Below are 17,422 nucleotides of genomic sequence, written 5' to 3' on the forward strand. Positions count from 1 at the left end.
TCATTGCTCTGTGCCAATATTAAAATATTGCGGCATCACATCTCACTACATGGTCTTCGAAGGATGCTGCTCTTTTCAGCTGTTCTGGAGTCAGCTTTACCTTTGTGCACATATGTTGAATATGAAGGGAGAGAGGGTGAAACTGAACTTGGATCTGTGGCTTCTGCTACACCAGAAAAGATCTCGCGTGGTTTACATCCCACCTACACCACTACTGCCAAAGAGGAGAAAGCAGAAAGAAGTCTCACTCTGTCATTGTTTTCTTGTTAGAGAATTCCAGCATTTAACAAACTGATAAAAATGTGTGTGTTTTACGATCACATGCTATGAATAACAGACCAATGAAAGCAGTACAGATTATAGACCCTTGATGAGTTAATAACATATTTAAATCAATAAAATCATTTAAAAATCAATATTTGGTGTCAAATTGTTGGTTTCTTTAAGTAGCTGTATGCAGTAGGTTTAAGACTTGGTTTAAGACTAAAAACTGTTTTATTTGCACATTTCTGATTCTGATCTAAGACGAAACATAGCAAGCATGCATGCTGCAAACATCAAAATGGTTTGAGTAAAACAAAACAAAATCAATATAGCAATATGGTTAACGCCCACCTTTGGAATTTCAATTTCCAATTATTATTTTTAAACACAGTGTGACTCATTATCTTAATAGAGGATCTTCGTTACTACAGCTCCCCCCACCCCCTCTCCTCCCTCCCACTCCCTGCTCTTCTCTCTGAGCTCGAGCCTCTCTTCCCCTCTCTGCTTCACGAGTTCTCCTCCCGAAACCTGCGCGAGACGGCAACTGAAGCGCGAGTCTATTCCCCCCTCTCTCCCCAGTCAACATGTCTACAGTTCCACTTTCGACCAGATTCACTGACGAATATCAGCTGTTTGAGGAACTCGGAAAGTAAGCGATCGCCACCGCCGCTGCTCTTGTTGCATTCTGTCTGTGTGTGTGTATCCGTGTGTGTGTGCACGTTTTTCTCCTCTGCTGCTGCCATTGTGCGCGTTTACTTCAGTGTTGACAAGGCAGGAGAGGGCTGTCAAAAAAACAGGGAAGCGTAGGAGAGCAACATTAAGCTGTAGGCAGGTTCATGTTAGCGCTTAAAAGGCTTGTATTTAATCCTCAATGTGCATTTAAAGCTGTATTGCCCCATTGTGGCTCTCTGTGTAACCCGAAAGGTGTGAAACATCCGCGTTTAGGACCAACTTGTTTGTCAATTAACTGCAGGTCGAAAACTCGCTTTGCACGCAGCCGTAGCCTGGTGGCGTCCTCGTTGCTCCTGTTCAATCATTCAGCTGTTTTTGTGCATTTCTAAGCAGACTGCAGGGTTACTGTGTCAAAAAGAAAACAAGGCTCTGCTGCATACAAGACTACACATATTGGTTTTGCGCATCGCACATGTACTGCGTCCCGGATTAGGACACATAGGTTACAGTGCAGCCTCTTTGTAACATCTAATCTCTGTGTGTGGTTTATAGAGCAGCTCCACCTTCCCACACAGCATGGGTTTAAAGGAGGCGTCTGTGCAAAAAAAATGGACAAGAAGATACAGTTGAATGTTGAATGTTTCAGTTTATTCTCCTTTACTCACGTCTGCCTGTGAGCTAATAACTGTGTCCTTTCACCATGAATAAAGCCCCCCCTCTCCTCTGCCAAGCACTAGTAGCCAGGACCTCTTCTCAGATCTCATACACAGAATATCAGACTGATTCAATTATGCATTTGGCTTCCTTTCCCCTCTCTTTAGGTGCATGCCCTTAGTGGGTGTCAGGTTCATGCACTTTCCCCTGAGACACACAGATTTGTGTTATGTTTGAAGTGGTTTCACTGATCTGTCATCTTTTTTTCTTCTGCTCCAGGGGTGCCTTTTCTATCGTCCGCCGATGCAGCAAGAAGTCCACCGGTCAGGAGTATGCTGCGAAAATTATCAACACGAAAAAGCTGTCAGCCAGAGGTTAGTACAGTGGATATTCACTCGGTGTGGCTCGGCAGATCACTCGAGGAGTCACATGAATGTATGCACACTGAAAGCTGCTGTCCACTCCGCTGTAGCTGCTCAGATGTCAGTTCAGCTGCAGGTTTGCTACGTTATTTCCTGAAAAGCTGCAAACCAGGCGCTCTTTCCTCCTTCTGTCAGCAGCGATTCCTCAAAAGCCACTTGGCAGAGCTGCTGTGGTTAAAGTTGCAAAGCTTCAGAGGGCTTTACCAGCTGTCTGCAACATGTGTTGGTTTGTTATGGTTATCAGTGGTCACCAGCTTGACCGTTAGCCTAACATATTCTCCACTCACACAGCAGCACCTAGGATAAAGGTGCATTCACATGCTCCTCTGATGATGTGGAAACAACGCTACAAATAAGATGAGTTGGGCTACAGTATATTGGGTGACATAGCATGCACCTATAGAGAAATATCAACCATAAATATTTTAACTTTTCCACTGCAGTGGCGATTCTTCTGTGATCTTGTGCAATGTTTATATACCGTTACTGTAACATCAAACACATATACCTGTTGCTTAGAGAGTTACACCACAAGTTGTTTATGCTATAACTTTTCTATCTTATCTTGGTATCTATGAGGACACCAAATAACTCCCCCAATCGAATATCATTTTGCAAATAACACGAGCATAGAAATGTACATGGACTATTATTATTAACATATTTATTGCCTCAACCCAACATTGACTTTTGTCAGCCATGTTTATCGGATGGAGCGTTTGGGGAATTTTCCGAGTTGGGAACTCATTTTTCTGAGTTCTTTCAACCACATAAATGCAACATGATACGATCACGCATGATAGCCACATTTACAGAGTGACTCCACGTTCAACTTCGACCTTCTGTACTTACCCTTACGTGTGAGCGCACACTTGGCGCCGTGTTTGGATCTCTCTTGCATTCAAGAAGCTGATTGGATGTGTGACTCAAGATGATTATTATACAGCCTCCAGGGAGGCGTGTGGCGCAGTGGGTAGAGCCTTGGTGTTGGCATCAGGGGGTCACAGGTTCAAACCCCACTGCAGTCAGCATGTCGTTGTGTCCCTGAGACACTTCACCCCAAATTGCTCCTGTGGGGATTGCCCACAGTATTGAGTATGTAAGTCGCTTTGGATAAAAAGCGTCTAACAAGTGACATGTAATACACGATTAGCATAAATTGGGGTTAACTATTCCTGTTTAATGAGGTAATATATCCAGCTAGGACTGTCACTTCAAAACATTTTCAAAAAAATGGGTTGTATTCAAAAACTTTGATGTCCTAAATTGTAAACAATTACTTCAGACATAAACAGGAAACTAGAAAATTACACGGCGTGTGTGTGTGTTCACATCCAGCAGTTAAACTCATGTTGAAATATCACCACCTGTGCTGCAATATTTGCGGCAGATTTGTTTTCATTGTCGTGTGTGTGTGTGTGTGTGTGTGTGTGTGTGTGTGTGTGTGTGTGTGTGTGTGTGTGTGTGTGTGTGTGTGTGTGTGTGTGTGTGTGTGTGTGTGTGTGTGTGTGTGTGTGTGTGTGTGTGTGTGTGTGTGTGTGTGTGTGTGTGTGTGTGTGTGTGTGTGTGTGTGTGTGTGTGTGTGTGTGTGTGTGTGTGTGTGTGTGTGTGTGTGTGTGTGTGTGTGTGTGTGTGTGTGTGTGTGTGTGTGTGTGTGTGTGTGTGTGTGTGTGTGTGTGTCAAAAGGTTGAGTGATGATATGAAGTGCACATCGGGGCCAGTTCTGGACTGACAGGGCGGCTCTTTTCCCCGGGGGATGCAGGCTGAAGTGCTCCAACGCCCCTTCCCCTCCGTTCTCTGTAAACAAAGGATTGATTTGAGGAAAGATCTTAAAAACCCTTCTCAGCAGGCGATTGGATCTTGTGTGTGTGTGGGTGCGTGTGTGTGAAGGGCAATATTGGCAGTGGTCTGGAGCTATAGTAACCCGGCAACAGCAGGGGTGAAACTCTTCATCCCATAGGCTGTCTGGCAGAGAGACCGTGTGTGTTTCTCTGCATCGTGGTCACAATTATCACACAAGCACACACACATAGACGACTGCTCTTTTCTCGCTCAAAGCACAGTTACACACATTCTTCTCTCACTTACTGAACGGTTCTCACACTTAACGACAAGGCCTGTCTGAATACAGTCTCATATTGTGAAATGCACGCATCACATTGGTCTCTCCCTCAGTGCAACATCCTGAAATGTGCTGTTGCAGCCAATGTGTTTTTGACACGCACAAGAAGCATGTTCTCACTGCCTGAAACCCCCCACCCCCCACGCTTACACCCACGCATCATGCCAGTAGTGAAAGAAAGGCAAAGAGAAATGAGTCACTGTGCCTTCTGTTAAAGACCCATTATGGTTTATAACATCTTCCTTCTAATTTTTATAGTTCGGGATATTGTTTCTTTAGGTCATGGTAATGTTGTTCTCATCAAGTTCATTGCTAAGATCTGGGATGAGGCAAGAAGGACGAGCGTTCCTTATTACCCAAAACATCTGTTGCCCTATCAATCAATACACTTTCTGCAGTTTTGTGCCTATGGCCCTTCACTTAATTTGATTCAAAGATCCTAGCTATTATATAATCACTTTAAAACTGTCAGTTGTCAACATCAGCCACAGTGTCCTCAGTGCTGCGTAAATATTCTTTAATCTGGATTAATCGTTTTCCTTTTATAATATTCTCCGTTCATTTGATCACTATTTATCCTTTCCAATTTGAAATGTGTTGCAGCAATATGTTCGCACATCTGTTGCAATCACTTCAGGTGCATTGTTCTCACAGCTGATAAGAAATGATGGCCCAAAAACAGAGACTACACAACCCAAATAAAAAAACAGGTAATTTAATGTAACACAGCAATGTGGATTATGTTGTCTCCATGCACGTACAAACAAACAGATGTTCACAAATGCTTTAAAGGTACATCCACACACATCTCTGCCTGTTTGCATACACTACACATACTATAGTATCGTGTGTGTGTGTGTGTGTGTGTGTGTGTGTGTGTGTGTGTGTGTGTGTGTGTGTGTGTGTGTGTGTGTGTGTGTGTGTGTGTGTGTGTGTGTGTGTGTGTGTGTGTGTGTGTGTGTGTGTGTGTGTGTGTGTGTGTGTGTGTGTGTGTGTGTGTGTGTGTGTGTGTGTGTGTGTGTGTGTGTGTGTGTGTGTGTTGTGTGTGTGTGTGTGTGTGTGTGTGTGTGTGTGTGTGTGTGTGTGTGTGTGTGTGTGTGTGTGTGTGTGTGTGTGTGTGTGTGTGAGATTAAGCCCTTTTCCTCTGTGGCTCGGGGAGGGCACATTGGCTGGCGGTGAGGTCAGCGATTATGGCTGGGTCATGTTGCGTCACATCCATGCGCAAGTCACTCAAGCAGATTCTCACACACGGTCTGTCACTTCCACTGACATTCGCACACGCGTGCATCGACTCAGACACATTGTTAAGAACACACTGCATTAAGCAACTGTTGCAAATTAAAGGCCATCGACTAAAAGTCCTTTTTTTTCTAATACCAATGCTTTTTCTCATTAATGTACCTTGATAGTATTTTTCCTGTAAAAGTCAGTTTTGTTGGTAAAATCTTAAAAAGTGTTAGAGATTACACTGAATGGGTTAATGTTTGAGCATGGCGTGAAAGAATGGGATCCAGAACTGTTCAGATTAAACATAAGCGAACTGAAAAAAGCATAGAAATCAGCAGCCATCTCAAAATCATAAAAATACATCATAGTTAATATTGCGCTTGATATGCAGAACTTAATGTAAAACACTTTTAAATTGAGTGTTGTATTTACTGATGGGGCAAATTATTGATCTTAATCTTCTGATACCTGCTACTCATGCTGTATGTGTTAATGTTACTACAGTACAAAGGTATTGATACTGAAAGTGACTTTGTTATCAGATTACAGAAGTAGATAATGACTATTATTGTTAGCCTGAAGCAACAGTGACTGCCTGATAGCATTTCTGTGAAAGAGAAGTTAAGAAGGGAAGTGTGTTCTTAAGATTATGTGAACTTGTGTTTTGCAGACTGAAGAGGGGGAGATAGTGATACAGTCCTTTTCTGTGGCTTTTGTGATGATCCATGACATCTGTTCATCTTGTGTAGATGGTTTGACACAAAGATAAAGTACCAGCAAACAGTGGTTTGGTTTGAAGAAAGATCATTTATAATCATGTTTGTTACAGTAGCTCATCTCATTGAATAAAAACCAAACCTTGCATATTGACACATTAGCTAGTCTGTAATTGCTTTTGCCCTCTCAGCTTTCTCAGTCTGCCACTTTCCATTTATGGAGCTCACGGTCATCACCACTTCTTCACATGTTGTGCTTTTACTGCATCCACTGAGGAAGAGGTTCTAATAATAGTTATTGTAAATAAAACAAAAACATACCAGTGGGTTTTCAACATTGAAAAAACACTCAATCACATATGGCTAACATTTAGAAGACATTCAGCAGTTTAAAAATGGGGATTACTTTATCATTCAGAAGTGAGAAAATGTTCTCGCTTTCTGTTCTGTTTTTAGACTACAAATCAATCAATCAATCAATCAATCAATCAATCAATCAATCAATCAATCAATCAATCAATCAATCAATCAATCAATCAATGTTTATTTATATAGCCCAATATCACAAATGTTATATTTGTCTCAGTGGACTTCACAGTGTGTACAGAATATCAGTATGACAATACGACACCCTCTGTCCTTAGACCCTCTGTCCTTAGATCCTCTGTCCTTAGACCCTCACATCGTACAAGGAAAAACTTCCAGAGAAAACCCCACAGTTTAAAGGGGAACATGGGAGAACCTCAGGGAGAGCAACAGAGGAGGGATCCCTCTCCCAGGACGGACAGACGTGCGATAGATGCCGTGTGTAAATAGGTAGATAGGTAGATAGGTAGATCAAATGTTTGGAAATGGTAGATCAAATGGTAGATCAAATGTTTGGAAATGCTTGTGTCTATAATAAGAAGATGAATCCACGAGGATGTCAACAATCCTGTGGGAGCCCTCAGGGAAGTAGTATGATGAGTCAGGCAGGACCGCAGCAACAGGATCAGCCACAACTCAGGATCCCGGTGTAGATAGACACCAAGATAAACTCCTAAGGAAACTTTGGCTTTTTAATTGCTAAATATTTAACTATGTCACCAGCTTTTCTTAAAATGATGATCGTGAAACTTAATATAAAGGAGATGCCGGTTCAGATAAGAATCCATCAGATAACTCTGTGAGGCAGATAGCCTGTATATAAGTTCAGCTTTTACTGATTTATTTCTAAATTATTTAAGTTCTCCCTCTGTTTCCATACATCACCTGAGACGATGAACCGTTTCCATATTTATATTTAAAAATGTAAACATGTTCCAGCTTTGTTGTACTGGCACTTCTCACATTTTTTCATGTAAACATTTACATTATTCACATGAACTAAACAATACATTATGTTATGTCTAACAACTTTAGTGTCCAAAACCGAAGTCTTCCTATACGGATATGACACTTCATAGCCTGAAGCAAGTTGTGTATTTCTAAGTTGGCCTTTTCTTTTTAGTTGCAGGATTCCCTCTGTACATCTGAAACATTCCTATTAGTTGTTTTCGACAAACACCATGAGCCAGCCATTAGATTCATCTGGTACAAGCTCAAGGGACTGTGTTGACAGAGTTGCTAAAGGTACCAGTAAGTAGATAAAATACAAGAAAGTGAGTCTGGTTTTAGTTAAATAAGTAAAACCTTACAGTCGTTTAAAAGACTGTCTGACTATACAACTCAACACTACATCTGGGCTGTTCACTTTCTGAATTATCTACGAGGAATGTGTACTAGCATGTTTTTGATTGACAGATATGATCCAAGTGCAACCTGGATTAGCTTTTTTTTTTTACTGAAGCCATCGTCATCAACTTTAGAAACATCGAAGAAATATTATCAACAGAGGCTGAGTGCTGCCAGAAAGTGGCTCTTGAACACATAGCAAAGACTTCAGCCAACTGTCATGTACGTTCTTTACCTGCGTGAGAGGAAATATCTCTCCGTACTTGCTGGATTTGTCATAACCACAAAACATACAGTAGAGCTGCAGATTTACAAGCCGTCAATCTGATATATACATTAAACCTAAGCCTCGTTTACAATCCGTTTCACACTGATCTTGCTCGCCACTAAGCTCATTCCAGATGGCCATGTTGTTGTGAAAATATCCGTGTATTAATCAGATGAGATGAGGATAAAAGATAGAAAGTCTCTGGTTTCCTGGTGTACTTCATGTACATTTTTCGTTTTGTGGACAGATTCGCCTTAAGCTGAACAGCCAGTCAGAATGATTCCTCTCACAAACGGACTCCGCCACCGATTTAAAAATGCTAAATCGGCTGAAATAACATCAACCGGTGCCTATGGTGCAGGAAACACCTCATGAAAAGTTGGTGACACACATCAATTACCCAACAGATCCCTCGGTGAATCAAGGCCTTAATACTTAATATTTGATTGAAAATCAGTTAATTAAATTCCGGCACTGCATTGAATGTAGGTCACCCACGTTTTGGCAGAGCTCAGAGCCGAATACACAATCACTGTAGTCATGCAGTTGCGTAGTAAATGGAGGAAAATAGACCTGAAGTGCCACGTTGAAAACGCAAGCTATGACGCGCGCCCTGTAGAGACGACTGGATTGGTTGAAATTGGGGCTTATCTGTTCCGTCAGACTCATGTTAGAACACTTTAATGCTTTTTGTAGGATACACCGTTGACTGAGATCTAGCTTTGGCTGTTTGTTTTTATTTTTAGCCACAATTATGTGTCACCTATTGTCTCAAACTGTGAAGTGAGAGTATTTTTACCCTGTTATTAAATAAGGCCTTGTGATGTCAGGGAAAGAGAGAAAAAGAGGGGGGGGGTGGAGGCTGGCAGCACTTGTCCCACTGTTGAATTATTGAGGTACAAGACTGTTCTACTCTCACTGAACATGGACACGAGCAGAGGAGTGGACCCTTGGACTCCTTTTCTTTCATTGCCTCACCTTCCTGCTCAGAGACTGCACCGACCCCCCCACTTTCAAAACACTGACCAAAACACACCTCTTCAGACTGGCTTTTAATTTGTGAATTATGTTGTGTTGCTGTTTTAATATTTATTATTTTATTTATTTTATCAAACCACTGTAAAGCGTCTTTGAGCACCAGAAAAAGCGCTTTGAAATTAAATGTATTATTATTTCATATTCCCTCAGCCTCACTCCCTTCCTTTCGTGTCTCTTTTGCCACTTCCTCTTTCTAGTCATTTCCTGCAAGGCTGACACTTCTCAGGCTATGCAGACTCATAACTTGTGTGTGTGTGTGTGTGTGTGTGTGTGTGTGTGTGTGTGTGTGTGTGTGTGTGTTGTGTGTGTGTGTGTGTGTGTGTGTGTGTGTGTGTTGTGTGTGTGTGTGTGTGTGTGTGTGTGTGTGTGTGTGTGTGTGTGTGTGGGTGTGTGTGTGTGTGTGTGTGTGTGTGTGTGTGTGGTGTGTGTGTGTGGTGTGTGTGTGTGTGTGTGTGTGTGTGTGTGTGTGTGGTGTGTGTGTGTGTGTGTGTGTGTGTGTGTGTGTGTGTGTGTGTGTGTGTGTGTGTGTGTGTGTGTGTGTGTTTTCAAGCTTTTGGTGGGCTTGCGGTGCTCCCGCTGGAGGCTGATTGACAGAGAGCGGATAGAGTAGCAGTGCAGCGCGGTGAATGTTTAATGGGACCAACTGTGAATATTTGATGAGAGGGAGAGTCATATGGAAAGAGAAAGATGAAGATATGTAGAGAGAGTGAGACGGTCAGGGTCTCCAAAGCAGAAGTAGTACAGTGTAACACTACTGTAATTAGTGTTATCCTTTCCACAGCATGTAGCCCTTCCTCTTTCCTTATCGAGCGTTTGAAACAACACACTGTTTTGTGTGTGTGTGTGTGTGTGTGTGAAGGTTCAGTGTGTTATTCCAGGACTCACTTCATTATCTGCCCTGTTTTTCTCTGTCATCTGCTTATCGTTATGCCCCTGTCCCAAGCATATGGCACCATGTGGAAGCCAACTTGAATACAAATGTAATCAGCCATATACTGTAGTGATGGACAAGGACACAAAATGCAATTTTATTTTAAATTTTTTATTTTTAAGTGAGTATAACTGCAACAAAAACAAAGATGCAAGTAAAAAGTCACAGCAAGGCTTGTTTTATCACACCACAGCCAGAAACTGGTCATATTTGAGGAGCTATAACCAGTTAATTGTTTGCTTTAAAAACAGCATTATCCATTAGTTTATTATAAAAGAATGGTTTTAGTTTCACTTCCTGTTATTTGAGCTGTTTACCAAAAGCCAAACTAGTTGAAACTGCAGTCAAAAATTCCTTGTTTTGCTCAACCAACAACCCAAAAATGATTGCCAATATTCAAGGGTCATTTATTGTTATCCTGCTATCACACAAGGAAAATTACCATTGATAACATTCTAAGGATTAGCTTTTGGTCAATCGAGTGTCGTCGATTTATCCTGACAAAAAAAAAAGTACATTTAGCCCTACTGTGTTTACACTCATTCTGCCTGTGCTTATCACTCCATGGAAAGTAGTGAGTCGTTTTAAAGGGACCGCTGCCTGTTAACATTTGATTACATTACATTAGAGGATCTCAGGTGTGTGTGGACACACATTAGTGTGTTTGAGTCATGCTGGAGGTCTTTATTCATCACATGTGCAGCTCTCAGAGTATCATTGACTGAAATACATTGCACAGACTCCAGTGTGCAGATTCTCATATTTTTACTTCCATTGCTTTTATCTTGCGCAATAAACATTCTCATTTCCTAATAGCTCGTTGTCACCCTTTATTCTGCAACCGTAAAGTAAGCAGACGTTGTTGAATGCACTGTCTGTGTTTCTGTCGATTCACACACATCAAACTCACAGTAAGTTGTCAGATGGGTGTAGTAATTACACTCTACAGGTGAGCAAGGTGTGAAGTAATGCTGTTCTCCAAATGGAAAGGGTTTATATTAAGCTTATTTATTGCGACAGTTGGAAGATTGAAAAAGCAATAAAGCAAGGCGCGCACACATGGGAGAGGCATCCAGCAATAATTGTGTGTGTGTGTGTGTGCGTGCGTGCGTACGTACGTGCGTACGTACGTGTGTACGTGTGTGTACGAGGACAGAGTTCAATAAGATAACATTTGGTGGACCACCTGCCAAGAAGCTCAATTTGCTAAATACAAAGTATCATCTTGTGTGTGTGTGTGTGTGTGTGGTGTGTGTGTGTGTGTGTGTGTGTGTGTGTGTGTGTGTGTGTGTGTGTGTGTGTGTGTGTGTGTGTGTGTGTGTGTGTGTGTGTGTGTGTGTGTGTGTGTGTGTGTGTGTGTGTTGGTGTGTGTGTGTGTGTGTGTGTGTGTGGTGTGTGGTGTGTGTGTGTGTGTGTGTGTGTGTGTGTGTGTGTGTGTGTGTGTGTGTGTGTGTGGTGTGTGTGTGTGTGCGCAATACTCTCACCCTACACCAACTGTCTCAACATTTTTAATCTTTTAGTCTGTTGCCTTCACTTTTCCACATTGTTGTATATGTCTTTATAATGCTATGGTAACACGTGCAAACATTCCCTGCATCTGATCTCAATTTACCTCCAGTATTTTTTGAGAGGGTAGATTTGTAAAGGGTGGATTAACGGCTAACTTGTTTGGTGCGGTTAAAACAAACTCTTGTTGTGTTTTTTCCCTTTTTAGTTTTGTTTGTTTGGGCTGGTATAAAAACGTTATCGACAAAACAGCCAGACAGAGATCACATGTAATAGAGGGTCTCCGAAGTTTCAGTAAAGTGTATCCATGTAAGGAAGGAAGTGTGTAAGGAAGGAGGCATTAAAGAAAAAAGGAAGAAAATCAGGAGGGAAGATGGTAAGGAAGTTAGTAAGTAGGGACTTAAGTAAGTTATCTAGACAGAGTAAGGTTATCAATTGTTTAAACTACTCCTAAGTATACTTATTTTGCATTTGAATTATTAATCTTTCCATATATCTGATTTACTCCCTTTTTTCTATATTTTAAATAATCATTAATACATTCCTGAAATCATGAACAGTTACTATGACCAGCAGTGTGTGTAAGTGTGTGTCTCTGCAGCTCCTCTGACATGCCAGAGCATAATCCAGTCCTGATCACACACTCATTCTCACGCTGTCAATCAAGCAGCCTGTCTCCATGGAAACGCCTATCTTGCATGCATCTCATCATTCGTCACACTTGAAAGCTAAGATTACATACACTTGGTCACCACACATATTCGCTGGGTGTCGAGTACAATGAATCGTGACAAAGTGCAATTCAATGTGTGTATCCCTAGGACTCTCGGGTGTCGGTCGGGAAAAATATATTTTTTTTAGAGAATGTCTTAAATATGACTTTTGGTTTACTTTTGTTTTGAAGGGTTTCATCTGGCAGCAGCCACTAGTCCCATCAGTGGTTACATAACAGAATAAATGCCAGAGTAGGAATATCGTATCTCAGGCCTCTATCAGTCATTAGCTTATATGAGTTTGATGAATAAAAAACCCAGTTTTTCTTGGCCCATGTGAGTTGTCTCAGTCTCAGTCTGTTAACTAGGGTTGGGGAGTAGTACAAAGCCTTTCCTGGCTCTCTATTGTCAAATATGTTTGATGCATTGTGGGAGTTGTAGGCACCTGGTTGTGAAAGGATGGGTCGGACGATAAATTATAGCTTCTGAGCAGCCACTGTCAAACCAACAACCATATATTTAACAGTGGCGAACCGTCAGGGCCTTCAAGGTATTCAGAGAATACCCTGGAACACTTGGATAAAACAAACAAAAAATCGATTTAATTATATAAATAAAATGTATGTAAAAGGAATAAATGAGAATGGTATATCTGTGTTGTTGATCTGTAATATTACAGTGTTACGTTGATTTGTTTGTCCTTCTCGGTCCATGCACTACGCATTTCAGTGGTTTTGTGTTAGAAAAAAAAGCAACCAATCAGATATTTTTCTGGGTAGAATAGTCTTCAACCAAGGCATTCTTTATCCTTGATAGAATACCCTGGCCATTGCACTGAATGAGAGCATACCTTTGGATTGACAGTTTGATCAACCAATCATATATTCAGGGATGCAAACTTGTCACCTTTCGGCGAGATTCGCCGTTTTGAATCCAACATAGGTCGTTTGTGTGATTCAGGTAGATCTGCAATAAAAATATGTTTTGGGTTATGGGGGGGGGGGGTCTGGGACCCGGAGTAATCTGCGGCCGCGAGCTGTTATGTGTCATCATGACACGTATGGTGTTCTTTTTTATATATATTATAATGAATGTTCGAGTCTTCCTGCCTGTCGGCTCTGCTGCTCCGCGAAGATGGTCTAGCTTCAGCAGCTACATTACCTACGGGTGCGTTCGTTAATATTAACTGTGTGGTCTGGAGTCACTGTGGCACAGACTGGACCGCTGGTGAACAGCTGTTAGAACGGGGCGTTCAGGTGTTCAGAGCAGAGCTCCCTGTCGGAGCGGCAGAGCGTGATGTGAAGTGAAAAATGTTTCTGTCGCAATATTATTTAAGGAATCGTTGAGCTAGCAACAGCGGTAATTAAAGTTTAAAAGTCTCAAAAATGCTACAACTGCTGTCACAAACTAGATGAATGTGAAGTATTTTTTTAAAGGAGGATGAAAGCGTAATTAAGGAGCACTATTGGAGTGACTTTGATGGTTATTGGACTCAGGATTAATTCATTTGGATTCCCGCTTATCCAGAAAAGCCCAGTTTGGTAAAATGATAATCTCGATTATTTGGGTCAATCAATGATATCACGATTATTAAAAATGATTATCCATTTACTTTGGAAACATCCATTTATTGAAAAAAAAAATGTGAACAGGTCAAGATGATATTGTTGCGGAATTGTTGCGAGTACGAGCTGCATATTTCCAAACACTGTTTCTACTTTATTTAACTTTTACTACATCACTCTCCTGCTCTTATTTCACTGTCAGCTCCTAAGTGTATTACTTAAAGGTGGGGTAGGTAATTTTGGAGAAACCAGCTCGAGCGCGCTAGAATTTGAAAATACACAAATACAATCTGCCACTTCCTTACAGAGCCCCTCCTCCAACACACACGAACGCGCACATGACCAATGAGGGCACAAGATAAGTTTGTGCACAGATACGGCTTCCACAGATGAACATTTTTTATGGATTTTTTGTCAAAGCACTTCAGATATTCATTGCTATCGGAATACAACAAAAAGTGTATCTCGAGCCGGTTTCTCAAACTTACCTACCCCACCTTTAACGGACTGTTCTGTGTCCAACATGCACTTTGCATATGTGATAATTGTATTGGTGTGTGCTTTCGACTGTTATATAATGATACATGCAGAATCGGGAAACTACAGCGTCATGCTCTTGATGCAAAGAACAACACACACACATGAAAGCTTAAGCACAGACATCATGGTGATCTCACTACATATTTGTTCACCTTTTGTTGAATAAGCACCCTTTTATATTTCTTTACACAAGGCAAATATTTATCCAAAAGAATGTTTGACCAGCACTCTCACTTACGTCTGTCTATAGTTTCCCTTTAACAATGGACACCTGCCTGCTGGCCAACTAAAACCATTTGATAATCTCCACTAAAAGATGCTCTGCAGCTTTAACAACAGTTTGTAGTGTCCCAGTATAATTGTTCAATGGAGACGAGTGTATGGCTTCATCATTTAGTTGAAGTGTGTACTCCTGTTGAGTACACAAAGCACTGGACTCGACTGGCACACCACCAACACAGTTTGAGCGTTTGTTTCTGCTTCCAAGGTAACAATCAAAACAGCCTTTCAAAATAAAAGTCTTCTCACAGTAGTCCTATTGAGGGCAGACTGGCTTAACACATTTCGGGCATTCGCCTGAGCAGCGGAGCAGATCCATTAGTTAATTAGCTATTTTCAAATGTTAACTTTCTGTCATAAAGTCCTTGCAATAATGTGATTATATTTGTAAATGAGATGCTGAATATCATTTTGACTATTATTAGCAACTAATGAAAGCAAGTATTAAAGGAATAATGTGTTTCTGGCCTAGTTTTTAAGTTGGTCAGTCCCAACACCTAACTGATCGTTTATTAAAGATAGCTTTCTGCTGTCAATCAGTCGGGACAATCCAGATTTAGAAACATAACCAGACGCCCATGGGTAGGTTTTATGAAGGCCTTAGTGCAATGAAGACAACCTCCACTTAAACAGCATTGAATTGTAATTATAAAATGAGCTGCAACATGAACTTAGTAGTTTGATGTCAGGACTTTTTCCAATGACTCATCTCATTTTTTATTAAAAAAACAGTAACTTGGCATCATATTTTTCTCCTTATTTTGGTAAGATTAGCTGCATGTTTTGGTATGAATTCAGATAATCCAGTACTTGCCTTTAACTTTTTGTATTTTATTTATGTATCTTATTTAATCCGGCTGTCTTATTGACTATATAAATGTTTCCAGGTTGTCTGCAAATATTAGTTTAAGTCAACATTCCTTTTTGCATGCATTACCAAGCATTTACATTTTTAGAAATCTAAACAACCAAGCAATTACTCTTAATGAAAATAAAAGCAAACACTAGTCATCTATATCTCCGGATAGATGCCATGATATACTTTACATGTGAGCATAAAATTAATTTCAACCTGTGCTTAAATTAAAACAAATTTGTCAGAGGAAAGTATAATAATTAGTGGTGCACCCAAAAAATATATTGTATATTATCGGGGCTATTAATACTTTTATCGGGTTTATCGGGATGACGTCATAATTCCTAATATCGGACCGATAATTATCGATAATATACAATATATTTTTTTGGGTAAAAAAAAAAAGAAAAAAATACTGCGGTGTGGGTGGATTGGGGTGAGGGGCGCTTGTTTTTCACTCGGCTCCTCCCGTTTTGCCAGTACTGTGGTATTAGTGGTTTAGGAAGAGGGGAGTTCTTCACCAATCCAGCGCTCCCTAACTCATGCCTGGCTGTGACGTAAATGGCGTGCGGCCGTGAAGCCAGGACAGTAAACAAACATGTCGTCGGTGGTATGCGACTATTTCAAAGTTTCAGAGTTAGATAGTTCGCTTGCTATTTGTATTAACAAATGCAATGCAGAAGTTCCACGAGGAGGGAAGAAGGCAACGAGCTATAATACTTCCAAACTGATTAGTCACCTGAAACATCGCCATCGCTACGATGGTGTGTTAAAAGCGTACGAAGACGCCTGCGCTGCTAAACTAGCGGCGAATCCAAAGCCAGCTGCGAAGGCACCGGGGCTTTTATCTATCGACGAGGCTTTTGAAAAAGGCAAGAACTTTATTTGGGAAAATAAATATGGTCACTTTGAAGAGTCAAAACTGTTCTTGGCTTTGTTTTGTTCATAGTAGTAATGCTCATGTCATTTGCTCACTACTAGTCTTTTTTTACCACCAGGTGTGCAAAAACTACAGGTACATTTAATATGTATATATTATATTATTATCGGTATCGGTATCGGTCTTGAGAAGCAGGAAGTTATCGGTATCGGTCTTGAGAAGCAGGAAGTTATCGGTATCGGTTTCAAAAAACCGATATCGTGGATCCCTATGGCTCACACAGCTCATTGCTTACACAAAGCGTTGTAACCCTGTGTTTTCTCAAGTTAAGCCAATACAACATTACATCCTTTGTGCTAAGACAACAGAAGGACTTGTCCAACAAGCTCCAAAACAAATATCAACGTTATACATGCTTGCTAGTTGGAGCAATCCAGGCACCTAAAAAGTAATGTCATTATTTGTCTTTGAGTTGGATTAACTTGCAGAGGCTGTATATCCGCCTCTCAGCTGTCAGACATGATCTCCGTCAGCTGTCACTCTGAACATAGCTCTACTGGCTGCATTAACTTTGTGTCGTATCTGGATGTTTGTTCATGTGTCCCTTCATGTTCTACATAAAGTACTGGCAGTTTCTACACACAATGGGAGCCATTATCCCTTCTCTCAGGGAATAACCGAGAGATCAGTCGGTGTGTGTGTGTGTGTGTGTGTGTGTTTGATCACCTCTCAGAGCCGGTCATTGTCAGGGTTGAAGCCTGTCTCGCTGCACAGCCGCTCATCAGTGAGTATTTATCACTAAGCGAGGATCAAGGCTGCTCTCTGACACATGAAGGGTGGGAACCCGGGCTCTGTTATTTATGTGCAGGAGCAAAGGTGCCAGTATTTGCCTCCAGGTCTATTCTTAGAACTCATTTGGGTGGAATTATAATGACACGTTTTTTTTTTTACATTCCTCCTGCCAAGTTCTTGTCTGAGCTGCAGGAATAAACAGGCAGCATTGTTGGGAACGTTTCTGTCATACCTTGAATTCTACAGAAATATCAGCTATTCAAA

The 17,422-nt window shown here is 41.1% G+C and overlaps 1 protein-coding gene across 22 annotated transcripts in view; it reads left to right on the forward strand.

Moving 5' to 3' along the window:
• The first annotated feature begins 733 nt into the window (after nt 1-733).
• The window catches only part of camk2g2 (calcium/calmodulin-dependent protein kinase (CaM kinase) II gamma 2), a 57,622-nt gene continuing 40,933 nt past the window's right edge, over nt 734-17,422 (forward strand). For all 22 annotated transcript variants that reach the window (XM_034100711.2, XM_034100723.2, XM_034100712.2 and 19 more), the window contains exons 1-2: nt 734-913; nt 1,870-1,964. In XM_034100711.2, the coding sequence (XP_033956602.1) occupies nt 849-913; nt 1,870-1,964 (160 nt within the window). In that variant the 5' untranslated portion in view covers nt 734-848. The remainder of the gene's footprint in view (nt 914-1,869; nt 1,965-17,422) is intronic.

The sequence above is a fragment of the Pseudochaenichthys georgianus genome, chromosome 15 (genome assembly GCF_902827115.2).
Source record: "Pseudochaenichthys georgianus chromosome 15, fPseGeo1.2, whole genome shotgun sequence".
NCBI classification, from domain to species: Eukaryota; Metazoa; Chordata; class Actinopteri; order Perciformes; family Channichthyidae; genus Pseudochaenichthys; species Pseudochaenichthys georgianus.